We start from the raw sequence: 17895 nt of genomic DNA on the forward strand, positions 1-17895 counted from the left end.
CTAACTGCCCAGCAGACCATTAGCATCCAACACATCAACCCTGTCCAAAAGGATAAGTAGAACGAAGGCATCCATTTCCACCACTGACTGCATAAGTTTTTAAAAATAGCATACTTAAATGGGCCAGGAGACGAACTTTATCCCTCCATCCTTACACATAAGTCCCATAGTGATGCCTACCTTTATGGCCACACAGTCTTGCACAGGAAGCCAATGTTAAATAGTTTAAGGTTGAATAGCTTGGCTCCCCTTGGAGCTAGCATCTGTGACCTTTAGAAGACTGTGCAAACCAGACGCTGGTAAATATTTGTATCTCAGGGAAACCCAAACAATTAAGAGCAACAAGATTTATTGACAGCAGTGACTTCCAGCAGTGGCCTCATGGGAGGGCAGTTGCCAGCACTTTCTGAGTGTTTCTAAAGTGCCCATCTTATGCAACACTGTCCTGAACCAAATCGGACAGTGGTGTCAACTCGATAACAGAATCACTGCATTTCAGTAAGTAGGAAGGACAATGTCATGAGCCAGCAATGGCCATTAGGATTATTTAGCTGCCTGAAGGGACCCCGGCTTCTAACTGCCTTTTCTGCCTTTGAAAATGCTCTGAACACTTTTGTTCCTGAGGTCTTAGCGATGCCTATTTATTGTCTCCATTTTCCTTTGTAGCTGAGAATTTCAATGTATGGGAAACCACAAATGGCCTATAGGAACTTAAGTTCTCTGCAGTACCTCTCTACTGGAGGTTGTGGTGATGTGTTATAATTCTGGAGGCTGTGGAAATGTGGCATTTTCTCCAGTAACTCTTTTCTGAAAATATGAGGAAAATCAAAAGAAGGCCCTACCTGCCTAGCTGCAAAAAAAAAAAAAAAAAAAAAGTAATTCTAAAATCAACCTTTTTATCATTTAATGAAAACATTTACAGAGGGCGAGGCCATAGGACGCCATCCTGCAAGGCTATCTGCTTCTGGAGTAACCCAAGTGAAGTCAGCGGTAGAGACGCCAAGGGCAGCCATGCAGCGCCGGTGGCTGAAGACTCTGCTCCCTAAAGCCTCATCGAAAGCAGCAGCATGGGAGCGTTTGAATAAAGATTAATGCTGCCCTTCCCCAGCCTTGCTCACTAGGGCCTGCTCACCCCATACAGACTGCTGATGGAATGTCTACACATCAAGAGTTAACACATTAAAAGTAACGTGCTGTACGTAGAAACTCATCAGGGTCTCTTCTATAGCAGACGAGGGGCTCAACTGTAAAGGGTCTGATCTTTAATACAACCTTTATTCGAGTAGGAGCTGAATATGCCTGCATATCAGGTGAGAAAGCCTGTATATAAGGCTGAAAAAATAAGCTAAGACAGATACTTTGGCCCCCAAAACTTCTCTATTGTAAGAACGTTGCATTTCTGCTTGTACCAGAGTTGATGGTAAAATTCCTATTGGCTTCAAAGGAATCAAAACCAGCCTTTACTTCCATGCAACTCTGTAAACTTTGAACTCGAAAATACTTGTTAGATCACAAAGCTCATTTGAAGAAAATTGCAATAATAACCCCCTGCAGAAGATCTGTCAGGCTTTTAGCAGCTGTTTCATTTTGTCAAAAGCAAATAAACCTGCTTGGGGAAAAATGGACAGGTGATTTGTATGGTGATTGCTTTAATTTCCTTTTTATTATTTCTACTTGCAGCCTCTTAACCATAGTCAGGAGTAGTAGAATTATCAGGGTGTGCGGTTCGTTTGCATAGATTGCTTGTTGTTTTACACCTGCAGCTGGTGGGTGTCAGATGTGAGTGGAAGTGGCTATTTCAAGGCTTCTCCTGAACTTGAGTGTCTTCTTTTCAAGGGAATGCAATCATCCAGCCCTGGAAATAATGTTAGGGTGCTGATGTTGGGAAGTACGGGAGAATATACTTGATGCAATCTATCTTTTTAAAAGCTTTGGCTTAGCTGGTATAATGAAAGTGCTATACTAGCAGCACACAGTATCTCCCTGCATAGTGATGGGCTGGAAGTCTGCCTCTGCCTACAGTCCTCAGGCCTAGTTTGTGAAGCTAATATATTAATTTTGATTTTTTTTTTTTTGCCAGGGCCATAGGCACATTCATATATTACTGTGAGCTAAATGAAGGTGTAGGCACAGAGATTGTCTACTCCTCTACATATATAAACCTACTTACTTTTTAAAATCAGGTTTCCTCTGACCAGATTTGTCATTTCCATAGTGCAAATTAAGGAAATTTTCTTTGCAGTAACTTGCTTGTTTCACCATAGTTCAGCGAAGAGGAAGACTGGAAGAGGCCAAAAGGTAGGGAAGCCATGGTTGTACCCTGTGAAGATGGTCAGCGTTGGCCTAAACTACGGTACTGCTGTAATCGCACACAACTTCCAGAAGTACGAGTAATGTCATTACTTGAAATTTTGAAGGATTTGAACCATGTACATTTATTTTTAATCTCTCTCTTTCAACGGTAGGATATCTAATTTACACCTTTGTACAGTAGCTCCATTTAACCACATTTCTCATTTAACTCCAGCTCTCATTCGCAATCTCCCCTTTGATGTCACCGCTGTCAGGATCCGAGGAGGTTCCTAGACATCAGTGCTGCCTCCGCAATGGGGGAGGAGGAGGATGCAACTGGACTCGGGTTGTGTGTTTGAGGACTCTGGATTTTCTGTCAGAAGCACAGAATCCTGATGAAGCGTCTTCCCCACCCTCACCCCAAAAGACCACTGTCTCTTTACTGCAGAATTTTTGCCAGTCCACCTGAGAGGGCATTTCTGGATGACCTGTGTCTCTCAGGAGGTCATGTGCTTTCCAGATCCTTTGCTTGGCACCTCATCAAGGCTGGGACAGTCTGCCCATGGGCTGCTGACTTCTAATGTCAGACAAAGCCCATGGTTCTGCTGAGAGACACCTAGTGCTCTTGTGAGATGGGCCATCCGGGAGACCAACAAACAGATAAATCTTTGCAGTATTGGGAAGGTGGTTTGCTCTTAGGCATTTCAAACTTTGTGTTTCCCCCCAAAGTCTTCCATAGAGTTCAGGTCCATCTGCACCATGCTTTTCTCTTTACCTGTCTAGTTTAATTTCTTTGGTGTGGCAGGAGAGCTAACATACAGCAACAACTTTTCCACTTCAGGCAAAATCCAAAAGTCCCTTGAAAACTCTGCCATTGTACCAAGAAAATGATGGTGCACTGTGGTGCCTGCTGCATACCGCTGGGGCTCAGAGCCTGTGTTCACTCCCTTCACGAGTCACTTATGTCAACCCTTGACCTAGGCAGATGAGACCTAAATAAACTTTCTGAAATAAAAGTCAGTATCTCTACAGTCTTTCGAGCTGGTTTAAGTAGACTATGTGTTTTTTTCTGGGGAGACAAACCCTTGCACTTCCATGAGGAAGTCAATATTTTCTTTGCCACTGGCACAAGAACTCTAAAGTAAAAATTAATAAAAATGAGCTCATCATACATTAGTTCTTGGAGAGTGGTTTGGGTTTGAGGGGTTTGGCTCACCACTATCTGCAGCTTATATGCAAGCCCAGTATGCATCCAGCTTATGCCAGGGGAAGAGGGGAGATCACTGAAGCCATGGTGTGCCAGGACTCTGTCCTGGAGAGTAAAACTTGACATGTGCAATCCAGTTCCTATAACTACCCTAGAAATTTATTCCAGCAGTGGAATTTAGAGACTGTGTCTAGTCCAGAAGGAGATGTCTGTCGACCTGTTTGGTGAATAGGGACACCATTACCTTATACCACTATGGCTCTGAGCTCAGCCTGACAAATGATGGGTGAGGCTTGCTAGTCACGCACCATTCAGTAACTCATCAAGATTAGGAAGGTGAATAAAACACATCCCATCAATGCCTTTACCACACTCCAGCATGGCTTTATTCAATCAGAAGTCATTAAGACAAAAAGCCCCCTACAAACTCGGTGGTTTGCCATCCACCATCCGTCCTTCAGCATGTACGATTCATTCCATCCTCACTGGAATGCAGCTGGAAGGTGGTGCAAGGGCTTAGCTTTCTCTCCCACTCTGAAACCTGAGTGCTTGTGAGCAAATGCAATAGGATCAGCAGGTGCGGGTGCAATCCTTTCAGTCCCAAGGGTAAGCCTGACAGTTGGAGATCATGGAGGGACTGTGTCCAGAGTCACCAGGTAACATGCTGCTGCTGCTAAGAGTGATGACGACGATGATAAAATACTGTACAGATTCTAGGAACACGTTCAGTGATCAATTGAGTGTGGACATCAGGCTCCCATTATCTCATAGAGTAACAGTGCTAACAGCATCTGCTTACACTGTAAGATTTATTTTGCTAAGCAACAGTCTACATCTTAGAAAGCGTTTGCTTGAACGTGAATTTGGGAATGGAAGAGGATGGAAGAGCTGAATCCTAACCAGTTTGTATTCTTGATTTCAGAGAGACCTCTGCAGTCTGCAGCAAACTCCATGGAGACTCTTAGCTTTACTTCATCTATATGGTGTACTCATAGAGGAAAATGTCATTTGTGTTTTCTCCTCTGTGGTCCCAGAGCACTGGTTTTTCCTTGCGTTTCTGTCCCTGTAGAAACAAATCCCAGTTCTAATTACAAGTAAATGCATTAAGAGACCATTGCAACATGGGGAGCCAGTCTCCAGTTCCTTGCAGTTTTCTTAGACCTGAGGTATGGATCCCAGTTATACTGGTTTTGTACTGGGTACACATATCACTAGGAGCACAGAAACCACATCAGGGTGGAATGGCCTCTCTGCAGTGGGGGCAGAGCTGGGAGCTGCTGGGTGTATCCAACCACAGACAGAAGGGCAAGACCCAGCTCTCCTGCCATTAGTGGTCATACAGCCTGAAACTGCAGCTTTTGCCACCAGATGTACCCAAGCAAATGAAGTTTGGGAACCAGTTCAACCAGCCACAAGGTCTCTGGGAGGCAGGAGGGCTTCATGGGGGTCAGAAGAGTTCCTTTAATAGAAGGGGACCTCCACATATGCACAAGTGACCTGTGAGGAGGGCAGCTTCAGCTAGGGCTGTACATGTCCTCAGTGTGCAAAGTCAGCAGCCACCATGGTCTCCGAGCAGCCCTGAGCTGGATGCAGAGTGAAGGTCCTCTTTGGCAGGGGCCGCAGGTCCCTCTCTGCCCCCACTGCAGCGTGGGCAGTGCTGGCTGCCAGGTGGCAAAAAAACAAGGGCTGGATGCAGAGCATCTCTGGTGCCACCAGGCTGTCAAAGGAGCAGACGGACCCCCAAGCAGAAGGTGAAAACTGCCCTCCGCTGTGAAGCGCTTTGAAGGCCATTAGAACGTCTGCTCTGAAATAGGCTCGTTAAAATACATATTCACCTTCGTTATCCTGCATCTGCATTGCCTGACTCATCCCACTGCAGCCGCTCTGAAACAGGAGCTTGAGTTAAAAACTTTTCCAACTTGTTTTTTATTCACCGGAGAAGGCCACGTCTAACCCACCGAGAGAGCAGTGAAAGCCATAACCACAACTGTCTTCATGGGAGGTGAACGAAAGGGAACCTGAAAAAAAGAGGGGGAACAAATGAGGCACAGGCTGACTGAAAGACTGTTCCTTCATGTCGGCTTTCACAGTTTGACACACGATGCTTTCTCGCATCAGTGTAGTTAGTGCTAGCGTAACCCAAGTGGGGCATGGCACCCCCAAACCGGGTGTGCCAACGGTATTCCCTCTTTTTCTCCCCATTTTCTTCAAAACTACAGAAAACTGCCACGTAGCCATGGCTTAGCAGACATGGCCTTGCAGCGGGCTTTGGCTGGGATCCCTCCTCTGACTCTGGGTCACGCTAAACCTCTTCTCCCCAGTGACAGACAGAGGCTTGCGCTCAGTCAAAGTTTCTTGCCAGTATTGTCCCCAGACACGGATCCCTGCTGGGTGGCACATGGATGGATATGGTGTGCTGAGGGTTTGCAGACCCCTCCAACAGGATGGGGGACGCACTGCCCTGCACTGATTTCCTGCTCCCTCAGCTCCTGGGGAGCAGGGTGTCCCGTGGGCATCTCCTTCTCCTTCACACACAGACAGTGCTTAAAGCCATGCATGTCCCCAGCCTAACCGTGCCAAAATGGAAACTTCACAGCCTCAGCCCACCTCATCCAAGCCGGTAACTCTCTCCTGGACTTTTATACACAGACATGATCTCACCATACATTGCTTTTAGCTGCAAGAAAATATCTCTCTCTTGCTGTTTTGCTCTTAAAGACTGCTTTCTCGGGCTAAACATCCTTTGCTTTAAATAGATGGGGTGACCCATATGATTATTCAAGGATGAAGTACAGACTGTAGTCCAATGATTTTTACAAGACAACTTGAATCAATAGGATCTTTCTGATTAGTATTTTCTAGAAAACCTATATGCCACATCATTCCTATTATATTCATCATTTGGCTCACTTTTGCTGTATTTGTTCATGCAGTACATTATCAAGCATCTGAGGCGTTTGCTCTGTTATCCTCTGGACTGCACTGATTTTTTCTGGAACAAAGTGTAGCTTAGAAATCCTCCGCCGTGGATTTTCATAATGAATATTTTACAGTAAGCCACTTGTTACTAATGAGCCTAATTTTACTTGTGCAACTCTTTTTATAACCTTTACTCTTAAAAAAATAATTGGGAAAATTTACAATGGTAATTGAAGTGTTTATTAACTGATGGCCTACTTGCAAGCTTACACTGAATATGGCATTGCAATTCAGCCCATTTTTCATTTTTGTATAGGAAAAAACTGCAAGCATGGAAGCCAACATTTTTCACAGCACACGTCTGAATTTTCTTTTTTATTGCAGACTGTCTACTGTTTTACAGCAATGATTTCAACAGAAAATATACCAAAAGCCTGAAATCTAAATCTAATTTAAAGTCTAAATGATGCACATGATTAAAAATGTATTATCTATACCCAGCAAATCATATATCACTGAAACACTAATGTTTCCCTAATTTTAAGCACCATCCAGTGAGTCAAACATTAGATCTGATCTTCCAAATTACATTTGAGAAAAATAAGACCGTGGCTTGACTGCGTCCCACCTCGTGCTAGGTCTGTTCCTGAGATTCATAAGTTAGCTGTTTGGTCACTGCCTGCTCTCTTGCTAATGGACATTAAATACTCCTCCAAAGGTGCCGAAGACCACAGCTGCCGTCTGGAGATAATTTGTCTGTTGACAAAGGAGGGTTCTGGCTGAGTAGGCTCCCCAGTTGGGCAAAGCTAACTGACTAAAAGTGGAGCAGGGAGAAACCTCATTTCGATGATGATAATCTTTCTCTGTCACTCCAGAGCAAGGAACTGGAAAAGATTTGGTTTTGTTTCAATTATAAGTGAAAGAAAAAAAAAAATCTCCGGGCAAATAAACAGCTCTATAAGGATCATGATTCTTACTATTTCTATTAGCCGGCTTGCCATGAAGATGAAGTAGGTCTGAGAGGGAACTGCACAGCAAATCTGCATACAATTATAGGACCTGCTCATCTGGCACTGGTATTAAATCAGGTCAGTTAAATCAGCACCAGCTCCTGTGGCAGCACACTGTAATCAGCTGGCAACTGACCTCTATAAACTGCAGCCCATATGCAGAATTCATTTGGAGAGCAAGTGATGCACAACCGGTTTGGTTAACTCTGCATCATTCTGGGCACAGGCACGTTCAGCCTGAGCCTCATTTGGCCTCTCTGAAGAGCTACAGAGCTTGAGGTCAGTGCTGTGCTGGTTCTTTGGGGGTTGGAACAAGATGTTCTTTAAGGTGCCTTCCAACCCAAACCATTCTCTGATTCTATGATTCACACGTGCCAGGAAAACCAGTGCAAGCTTGGGCAGCGTCTGGCCTGGTGTTGTGGAGGGTGAGGAAAAGGCACGTTGCCTTTACCTGATAGTGCATCACTTGATGGAGGGAATGTGTTTTGGCTGCTGCTGGCAATACCCACAGTTGACCAAGTCACATCTCTGACCACTTTCTGGTACATCTGGATCTGGGGGAAGAAGGATTTAATTATGTGTCCTCGGTCCCAGCTTCTGTGGCTTACCATCATGCACAAAGCACATAACCATCTCGGTGGGGCTGTTGGCTATGGCTCAATGACAGAAGACCAGTCCAGTTTCTGTGTGTTGCGCAGGAGCCATGTTCCAAGGATCTCCTGATGGTGGGTGCCCAGTTGCCTGCCCAGACAGTGGCCCACTCCTGGCCTCTGCTGCACTCTGGATTGGGGCACTGCATCTGCGTTGGGGGGCCACACAGTGAGGGAGGCTGAGGACCTGGTCGGGGCTGCAGAGACCTCTCTGGTGTTGTATTTTTGGATTTGCCCTACTTGTCTCTGACCCTCGGTTCCTGGCATCACCTCCCAGCCCCCTGCCTCAGAGCTATTGTGTAAGCACAAGTGAAGGGCTGATGGAGGACAGGGACTGTCAGCGAAGGGGAGGTGGTGCCAGGACTTGCTTGTGCCAGAACTGACGGAGAAAGGCTCCTCAAACTCGTTCCTGCGCTGAAGGCACAGCCCCCCTGCTCCCCTGCGCTCACTGCTTGGTCCTCTGGGGAAAGTGCCATGGTGCTCTTCTGCACTTCATATTATTGAAATCTGGTACCTTATGGGTTTAAACTGGGGAAAACAGCATCTTTAGGAGAAGGAACACTTAAGGACTCGTCCCTGAGGACTGACAGAGGTCTCTGGTCTCCATTCTGTGCAAAACAGGAAAAGCATCAGACCAGAAGTTTGGACTCAATGTCACGGCTTTGTTAACAACATCTGAAACACTTAAGAATTGTCCCAGCATGGACGTAGGCAAAGCCACTGGAAAAGCGAAACAAGGCATCCCTTTGCTTCTTCATCCTCACTGCCCACACATGTCATTTTGCTAGCAAGGGGGAAGAATTTTTAGCAAGATTTATGGTCTATAATGTCATGGTGGTAAGTGGATTCAAGCAGGAAATTTTCAGGAAATTTTCAGAGCTACACAGCAACAAAGAATAATGTTTTTGGAGTCCTTCCCCACAAACAAAGCAGAGCATGTGTAGGTATCAGTCTACTTATGAAGAGAGTTTAAGTCCACTACAACAGTTGACCAGCATGTACGATCCGCATTAGGATCCAGCTAGCTCCCAAAAACCCCTCGATTACAGGGGTGAGCCAGAATTTCACGACATCACATAAATAACTATAAGCAAATACAGTAAAAAGGCTTTACCTTGGGCTTGAGCAAAAGGCAAAATTTTTTAGTCCTGCGGGATCCTCCTCCGCCCTCAAGCCTGCTGGCTGATGATGCAGCAAAGTGGTCTGGCATTTAGCAGCCCTGTGAAGGTTTGCAACTGTGTTTGATCTGGAAAACGAGGTGTCAGGAGGAGATTCCTGAGCACCTCCACCCAGAGTTACGCAGGGAAGAAAAAAGAAAAATAAAAGCTAGCTTTAAGAGGTCAGAATGCGTAGTCCATTCAGAGCTGCTATTCCTGGTAGAAATTAGACCCTGAAGGGCCCGGGTGAAAATCAGGGATAATCCCCATATACGTGCTTCTAATTGGGACAAACTGAAAGTGAGAAAGCTGAGCAAGTCAGGTCCAGCCCATCCACGGGGGCTCTGGGTCTGTTCCCAGCTGGTAACCGAGAGCATAATTATGCAAAGCCTCCTCTATAAACAGATTTCGGTTTATTACAGCCGAACTGGGGGAATCTATTTCTGTCACCGCTTTGTGCGAATGTGTTACCCTTGTGATTTCCAGCCAGGTCACTCCAAGTCAGCTGCTTTGGCTGCGGCTGTCGGTGGAAGCTCCTCCGTCTTCCCAGTCCCTGGCCCCTTTGCTCGCCCGCCCAGGATCGGCTCCCGGGCAAGGGGGGACAAGAGGATGTGCCTGCGGCTATTCTGGTAGCTGTGAGTTATGGCGGTGTCATGTGAAGCAAAGCGCCCAGAAATGCATGTCAAATCAAACCAGTGACTAATCATGATATTTTGGTTGTCTTAGTGCCTGCCGGGCAAAGATTTATGGGCTTAGAAAATCTTCAAGTAATAATCCCCGGGCGCTGATTTGATCGTCAGCGGAGGCTTCCTAAGAGAGCGCGAAAAGAGGACGAAAAGGGGGCTGCTGTCCCAGGGGCGTCAAGGTCTAAACTTATCTGAGTTTGAAACACAAACGAGAGAGGAGAAAAGCCAGTGCTCCCCGCTCATCTGTGTCTGCTCAGAGCCATGCGCTGGCAGCCAGACAGGATCTATTTGATCTGCCTGCGGAGCAAGAAGGGTCGAGGGGGACGGCTGAGCAGACACAAAGCGTCATTTGTTGGGATTGTCGTCTAGCTCCCTCATCTGTCACCCGATGGCCAGCCAAGCAAGTGCTCAGCGCAACCGTGGACCATTCATCCTTGCGCAAGCGACGGAGGAGCGAAAAGTAAGCATCCTACAGCTGTTACCACATTCAGCTGTTTTTTCTATAAAGGAATGCATTGAATTCACTGCAAATCTACTAACTGTCCCCCCCATGTCAGGCAAGAGACTGATTTTTTTTTTTTCCGGTTGGGCTTTTCTCTAACAGCTGGAGGTCTGCTGGGAATTCTAGCAATGACTGCTGAGTCGGGCAGCTGTTCCAATATCTAATTGCATTTTAGCTTTGATAACTCAAGGGGAAAGAGTTGCATTGCCTACCATGAGCTATTTCCTCTCCTACTGCAAAGCACACTGCACTGCCGTGCTCACCCAGTACCAGACCCTGAGATCAGAGGGCTTTCTGTGTGATATTTTGCTGAAAGTGAAGGAAAACGAGTTTCCTGCACACAAGTCCTTGTTGGCATGCTCCAGCGACTATTTCCGAGCCATGTTCAAAAGTTATACCCAAGAGTCTAAAGCCAGTGTAATTCACCTGCAAGTTGTCTCGCCCACCGGTCTCCAGCACGTCCTGGATTTCATTTACACTTCCTTGTTGCCCCTTTCCTTTGAAAGCCTGGAAGATACCTTGGAAGCTGCAAGCTACTTGCAAGTGACTGATGCTATTGGCTTGTGCAATCAGTACTTAGTTAACAATCTTGCCTTGGAAAACTGCTGCTTCTCTGCCAACGTGGCCAGGAAGTTCTACCTGCCAGATGCCGTAGTAGCAACAGAAAAATACATTGTCAATAATCTCTGGAAGCTGCTGGACTTGGATTTGTCGGGACTGCTCGAGCTGAACTTCAGGTCTTTGCTAGCAGTGGTTGAATCACCAGATCTCCCCATGGTGAAAGAAACCCGCCTGCTGAATCTTGTGCTGCTGTGGCTGAAGGAGGACAAATCCAGGCTGGCTCACGCTGGCAGCCTTTTAGAGCACATAAGATTCGGCCTCATCCCAGTGGAAGAGCTGAGAAAAACCTACACACAGTCAGAAGTGCCCCTCTCCGCAGGTATTAAGTGCTTGATCATTAAGGCAATAAACTACCATACGTTTGTTTTCAAACAGCCTGTCCTGCAGGATAAGTCCACCACGCTGAGGAACCAGAAAACTCGGATCATTCTGCTGGGGGGAGGGACGGCAAGTGAGGGGCTCGTCACCGATGTGGTGGCCTTCGATGTTTACAATCACAAATGGCGAGCTCTCACGCAGGTGCGGGACAGGGTGCAGAACCACAGCGTGTGCGTGGTGGGGAACTTCCTCTATGTCTTGGGTGGGGAAATAGAAAGTGGTGCCCCAGGTGACCCTAAAACCGAAAAGATCTTATCGGTTACGAACAAGGTCCATCGTTATGATCCGAGATTTAACACGTGGACCCAAACCACGGGCATGCTGGAAAAGAGATGCCAGTTTTCTTGTTGTGTCCTAGGCCAGGATATCTTCGCCATTGGTGGCAGGGGGGAGGACGGGTCACTGCATTCGTCTGTGGAAGTCTACAACATCAGCAGGGACAGATGGACAAAGGCCAGGGCATTGCCATGCAAGACACACGGCCATGCCAGTGCCATTTGCAAGAATACTATATACATCTCAGGCGGAAAGTACACAGATCCAGCCGACACAAGCAAGGACCTATATTCTCTGAGCTCACTTGAAGGGCAGTGGATTAAACAAGCTCCCATGAGCATTGCTCGCTTTGGGCATCAGATGGCAACAATCAGAGAAGCCATATTCACGTTTTTAGGATTATATGAACCATTCTCTGAAATAGAAAGATATGACCCTGATCAAAACCAATGGACTCGGTTAAGGCCACTGATCTATGATCGATTCTGCTATGGCCTGGCAGTGGTAGAGGAAACAGCTCTTCTTATTGGGGGTAAGAAATGGCAAAACTCACAGGAGGTCCCCACGCAAGATGTGGTTGGCTACGACATCGACAACGACGGCTGGGAAGAGATCTGCAAAGCCCCCTTGCCTTGGTGCGGGCTGCAGTGCGCGGTGCTGCAACTCTCTGAACTGGCCGATGAGCAGGACAGTGACAGCCAGCAGAAGAGACCGCCAAACTGCTGAGCTCACACGCTGAGGAATAACCATCCGAGGAGAGGAGCCAGCATGGGGGTCCTGGAGAGGAAGAAAATTGCAATGGCACTGACTGTGACTGAGCGGAGGTTTTGCTTTGATAAGCCGTACACTTGGTGGAAAAAGGCAAGAAAGTCTGGTTCCAGCACGGGAAAAGTGCTAGGATTTATAGAGCTGGAAGCTGATCTCACTGTAGAAGGAGCAAGTAGCACGTCTAGAGGCGATGAGTGAGAATCATAATCTTTGACTTTTGAAGAATAATACCTAGATGGCAATTAATAGGTGTTGCAAGTCAAATTTTTCAAAGGTTAAAAAATATAATCTGTCTTTTCTGCTTTCTTAAACAGAGGTAATTTTCCCAGCTGGTAAGTGCTATTGAATTTTTATGCTATGGCTAAGCAAAATAAAAGTGAGATGTATAAAGACTAGCAAATTGAAGCCTGTGAGAACTAATAATAAGTACTGCCAAGGAAAAAGTACTATTTGATATGCTACATAGTAGGCAAGAATGTCTTAGCTAACCAGCATGAAATTACTGGTGAGAAAGCATGGATTTTTTGATATGTAGACTCAGTTATAGCCGTAAGTCAAAACAGTGACTGTTTCATAGAAGCCACTTCTCTCTGAGCAGCCTTTGTTGTCGCATGCCTTTCAGATGCTTAATTTGTGTTAAAGACACACATTACCGGTACAGTACATTTATTTTTTATCCAAACCATGCGTTAGTTTAGATGGCCAGAGCTGAATGGGTATGCTTATTATTAGGCTCTAAGAAACATGTTACAGGAGTTGCTGTAACTAATGCCTTAAATACTTACCTCGGTGGCATATGCTGCTTTACCGTACTTGGTCATAATGGTAAAGTTCTTCATAGCTGTTGAACTAGTACATGAGAGAATCCTGCAGTCAAAAAAGCTTCACTTTCATCGAAGAGTACAAAGGGGAGGGAAGTAACCGAAGGTTTTCAGAAGTCTTTATTCATACGAAACAGCAATAGTCTCACTTCTTTTTGGCTGTGTTGGCAGAGTTTGAAGGCACAGATTAAGGTGCATGGATCTGTGAAACGCAGGCAAAACGGTCAGATGCCGCAGAATCACTTTGGTACGGAGTAAATTGAATCTCGAGTCACAAATGTTCATTTAAAAGCTAAATTTATTGTACTTCATTTTACAGTGTTCCCTTTCTAGGCTGAGAGTTAATACAATAAAAATATATATAGAAGAACATTTAATAGTCTTAAAAGAAGGCAGCACAATGGAGAGGACACGTTCTTTGTCACTAGACTAGCTTAAAAAACTGTAATGTTTAATTTTCACCTTTAAAGCAATCAAGCTGACTTTACTAATGTAAAGTGCAGGCAGAATAGCTGTTGCATAGCAACAGATCTAAGTCTTCTGAACTGCCTTGGTTTTGACAAGGAATCAACTACACAATGTGCATATACATCCATCAGATATAAAGAGTTTTTTTCTATATGAATATATTTACTTTTGGTCCAGTAAAACAATAGCAAGAGAATCTAAATGCTTGGAACAATAACACAATCCATTTCAAGTCAAGCATTTTTTAAGAGAAATTTACAAAAACCTCACAAATTTAATATACAAGTCAGTACCCATGCAGTAAATAAATGTCCAGTTTATACAAACAATATTCTTCTAATGGTACAAATATTACACTGGATCCAGAATTCTATACAAACGTTAATACATGATTTGTCATCCATGTTGACTTGAATATAGGATTACTGAAAATGGGCTACAGAAAGGCCACTCTTCTGTACAATTGTGCAAAATCTGCAAAACATTTGCAATCCAAATGCAATAAAATAAGAAGAAAGAAAGAAAGAGGGAGAAAAAGAGAAGAGAGAAAGAGGGAGAAAAAGAGAAGAGAGAAAGAGAGAAAGGGGAGAAAGAGAGAAAAAGAGAGAGACGTAAAAAGAAAGGAGGAGAGAGAAAATAAATCTGTCCATTCTTCCTTCATCCCTTCATGGATATAACTGCCAGGAAATATCAGAGCTCATAAAGTTTAAAGTACATTCACCGAGCTGTACAGGCAATAGTATAAGTTGGTTAAGAGTACAACTCACTGTAAAAAGTATAAAGGAGGCTTTTCCTTTTCACATGAGCATTATTAAATCATGTCGTAAGTCCTAACTTACGCAGCAAAATACTGAAAAGCAGCAGAAATATTTTGTCATGCTCTGATCACTTTTTGACAACAAGCCCATAAAAATTAAATATGCAATTTAAGATTTCCCTCCCACTTTCCTGTTCCAGGTATGTGCCTAACTCTAACGAGTTTGTTATTTCTAAGTTAATTATTTCTAAGTTAATTATTTCTAAGTTAATTATTTTTAAGTTAGTTATTTCTACCCATATTCACTGGGCTGTCTTCAGCACATCCCAAATCTCACGGAAGTTTAAAACATTTTAATTGGCTTGTGAACCCAGCAGAACCCAGAGACATCCCTTCCCCTTCAAAAGCAAACCAGAGGCTTTTTTACTCCTCAGTTATTTTTCAGGTTCTGTGCTCAGCTCTGCTCCCATCATATGTTTTCCCTGCATACCATACGGCCAAATTTCACAGCTCAGAAAACACATAGGAGACTACTTGAAAAATCCTATTCATTCCTTTTCTATTGTGGGAATTTTCAAAGCCTCTCAGATTCGGAGCATTTCATTGGGAACCTTTTCCACTGCTGCTTTTCTGGGCAAAAGAAATGTCGCTACCAAGGATGTTCAAAGTCTACATTTTCTCTTTTGCAAAATCTGCACATTATACCGATACCTTCAGTACAAAAGCAGCATAAATGACAGTGCCATCACTATTTTTTTTTTTTAAATCAACCAAATGTGATTAAGAGACAAGTAACACATAATTTGGTCTTAATTAGAATACAAACCAGCATCCCTTTGCACCGATGGCAAACCTTAGCAACAGGCTTTGAAAAAGCACAAGGAAATAAGACCTGACCTTTTGATACTTAAATTCACATCGGTCATTTGTGTCTGCTGACTTTCACCCTTTTGTGTGTTTGACAAAAGTGAAACACAACGGCCACATTACACTTTTTCCCTGTTATTTAAGAAAACTCCTAGAGTTTCTCATTAAATACAAAAATTGTTTTTCTCCCACCATCAAAATAGTACCCGCACTCCAAAAATGCAATGCAATACTGGAATTATATAATATAAAATCTCATTGTAAAAGTGACCTTCGATAACAAAACCTTTAGCTTGTGGAACTTCCTGCATGAAGGCCACAGTCTTCCAAAAATGCTTTTAATTACTTTTCTTTAATAGCTAAAGATCATGTTTGTTATTTCACAGAAGGTAAACACAAGCAGAGCGTTGGTAGCATATAAAATATACAAATCTTCATTAAAGATGTGGTATCGTTGACCATTGAAGGTTTACTTCACACAGCTGAGTAACATTAAAATATAATTTACTAGAGCTCCCACATATTGATAGAAAAACTACTTTATGCACTTGAGTAAAAGGCTGGAGTGTAGCAAATGGACAAAAAGAGAGACCTTTATACATGCGTTTCAATGTAAGAGTGAGTGTGCGCTAAGGAGGCTATAAGTGCATCAACCTCAGACGAGCCATTAACGGAGTCCCTCGGGGTGCTGCTTTGATAGATGTCCATGAAGATATCAAGGTACATTTGTTTCCATTCTTGAAAGTCTCTAGACGTCAAAGCTGGATTATCCAGAATTTTATCTATAATGGCTACTTCTCCTTCCCTGGCCTGTGAGAGAAAGGGAACAAGCAAAGAGTCAATGTGAGCGACGAGTCACTGGCAAAATCAATCACGTGGCTGGAAGGAGAGAATGGGGGGAGCAAACCCAAGCCAGGGAGCCCCTAAAAGCAGGGGGACTATCTGACTGCAATACGACCGCTCGCAAACAGGAGCCCTTCCTACAGGGTGTCACACATCACCCTGTGGGGCAAGGGCTTCCCTCGCCTTCTCCAGCATCCTCAGAAACATCCCCACTCCCCCTCCTCCCGCTTTGTTCAGCTCAAGAAAAAGCAAGCCCTGCACTATTTACTATTAGCAGCCTGCATTTCTCAAGATGGGTTTCACACGACGAAGTGCCATCTGTTTGCTCTTCTTGATCAGCGTAAGCGATGCTGCGTGGGTGCGTGGGATGCAGACAGATGGCCTCTCGCCCGCCAGCAGCGCCAAGCCTTTTTCACCAGGCTTGTCACGGGGACATCTGAGTGCTACGTCACAAAGGCTTGTGCAAGGACCCCCGTGTTAATGATAACTCATCTTTGTTAAAGATCCAGCGTATGCTATGGGTGGGCTGGCTGCAACCTCCTCCTACCACTGCAGCGGCAAAGAGAAGGCAGAAATGGGTAAAATCTAACATAGCTGCTGGTTAACTCCTAACCCCTCATCGAAGCAGGCGGTGTGGCTGTATCATAATCACCGGCCGGTGATTAGTTTATCAAGAGACAACAGGCAGCCGGCACAGTTCAGAGTAAGCCTCTGATAAACCCGTAGCGGCTCATGGTTGTTGCAAGCAGTGGAAGCTGGATGCAACAGACATAAGCCTTGGAAACATGCAGCTTTCCAGCATGACTCCTCTGCGTAGGAACGGTATGTTCACCAGCAACCTCCCCTCTATCCCCCTGCCAGACGGGTTTCACGCTCCTCATTGCTAGCTCACATTTTCCATGTCCATGATACGAGTCTGTTAAATCTTTCTGGGAAGCGTGTTAGCGGGAAATATTAAGCTGTGTCAGCCCATGTTGGTGGGAGAGGATCAGAAGGTCAGAGGTCTGAGATGCCACCCATAAGCAGTAGGTTGAAAGACATTTTTCATGCTTTGCAGACAGCAGCTAATTCATGCGGTGTGTTAGAATACTCATTTTCAGAAACAGTGGTGCAAGCCGAGAATGCCCAGTGGAAATGAAACCACGGGAACTCCCGATCACCATATCTCTTGCTTGAACTACCATAATCTGCTTCTTGCAGATCGTGGCTGGTCCCCCACACTTTGGCACTACCAGCCAAGGAGCTCGTACTCACTGGCAGGAGAATGGTTTTGTGTTGTGTCACAGGAAAGAGAGAAGAGGGTCTTTCATTAAGGACTCAGCCGACGGAACAGAGAACCTATGGACAAGAGCTAGAAGCAATTTGGAGGGCTTACTATTAATTTGGATAAATTCAAGGAGAGTTCAGAACACCAACTTCAACAGTGCAAGTGGCTGCATTCAGGAAGGAGAAATCAAAGGCATGGATAAAAGGCAAAACCAATTTATTAGGTAGCAGCAGTAGCTACCGTTAGATATGACTCCCAGTAGGATGGCAGAGGTGGAGCTCTGGGCTATAACGGAGCTAGAAACTCGTCATGAGTTACCATGATGCCATTGCAAAACCGGCACGTGTTGCTTTATGCATGAAACAGCAATTACCTGTCTTTGGTACTTGCTGCCATTGCATTTGCA

General features: G+C 44.9%; 2 protein-coding genes across 4 annotated transcripts in view; one reads left to right on the forward strand and one right to left on the reverse strand.

The window, feature by feature from the left end:
- Nucleotides 1–9975: 9975 nt before the first annotated feature.
- Nucleotides 9976–12861, forward strand: KLHL34 (kelch like family member 34). The gene is made up of 2 exons (XM_074605115.1): nt 9976–10381; nt 10526–12861. Exon 2 carries the CDS (start codon nt 10637–10639, stop codon nt 12422–12424), a length of 1788 nt encoding a protein of 595 aa, XP_074461216.1. The 5' UTR covers nt 9976–10381; nt 10526–10636; the 3' UTR covers nt 12425–12861.
- Nucleotides 12862–15275: 2414 nt separating this feature from the next.
- Nucleotides 15276–17895, reverse strand: part of CNKSR2 (connector enhancer of kinase suppressor of Ras 2) — a 216295-nt gene continuing 213675 nt past the window's right edge. For all 3 annotated transcript variants that reach the window (XM_074605056.1, XM_074605046.1, XM_074605038.1), the window contains one exon: nt 15276–16189. In XM_074605056.1, the coding sequence (XP_074461157.1) occupies nt 15974–16189 (216 nt within the window). In that variant the 3' untranslated portion in view covers nt 15276–15973. The remainder of the gene's footprint in view (nt 16190–17895) is intronic.

The sequence above is a fragment of the Larus michahellis genome, chromosome 1 (assembly GCF_964199755.1).
Source record: "Larus michahellis chromosome 1, bLarMic1.1, whole genome shotgun sequence".
Classification (NCBI taxonomy): Eukaryota; Metazoa; Chordata; class Aves; order Charadriiformes; family Laridae; genus Larus; species Larus michahellis.

What these genes read in the sequence shown, in the direction of transcription:
- KLHL34 (XM_074605115.1), top strand. Translation starts at nt 10,637, where the DNA reads ATGAGCTATTTCCTCTCCTACTGCAAAGCACACTGCACTGCCGTGCTC.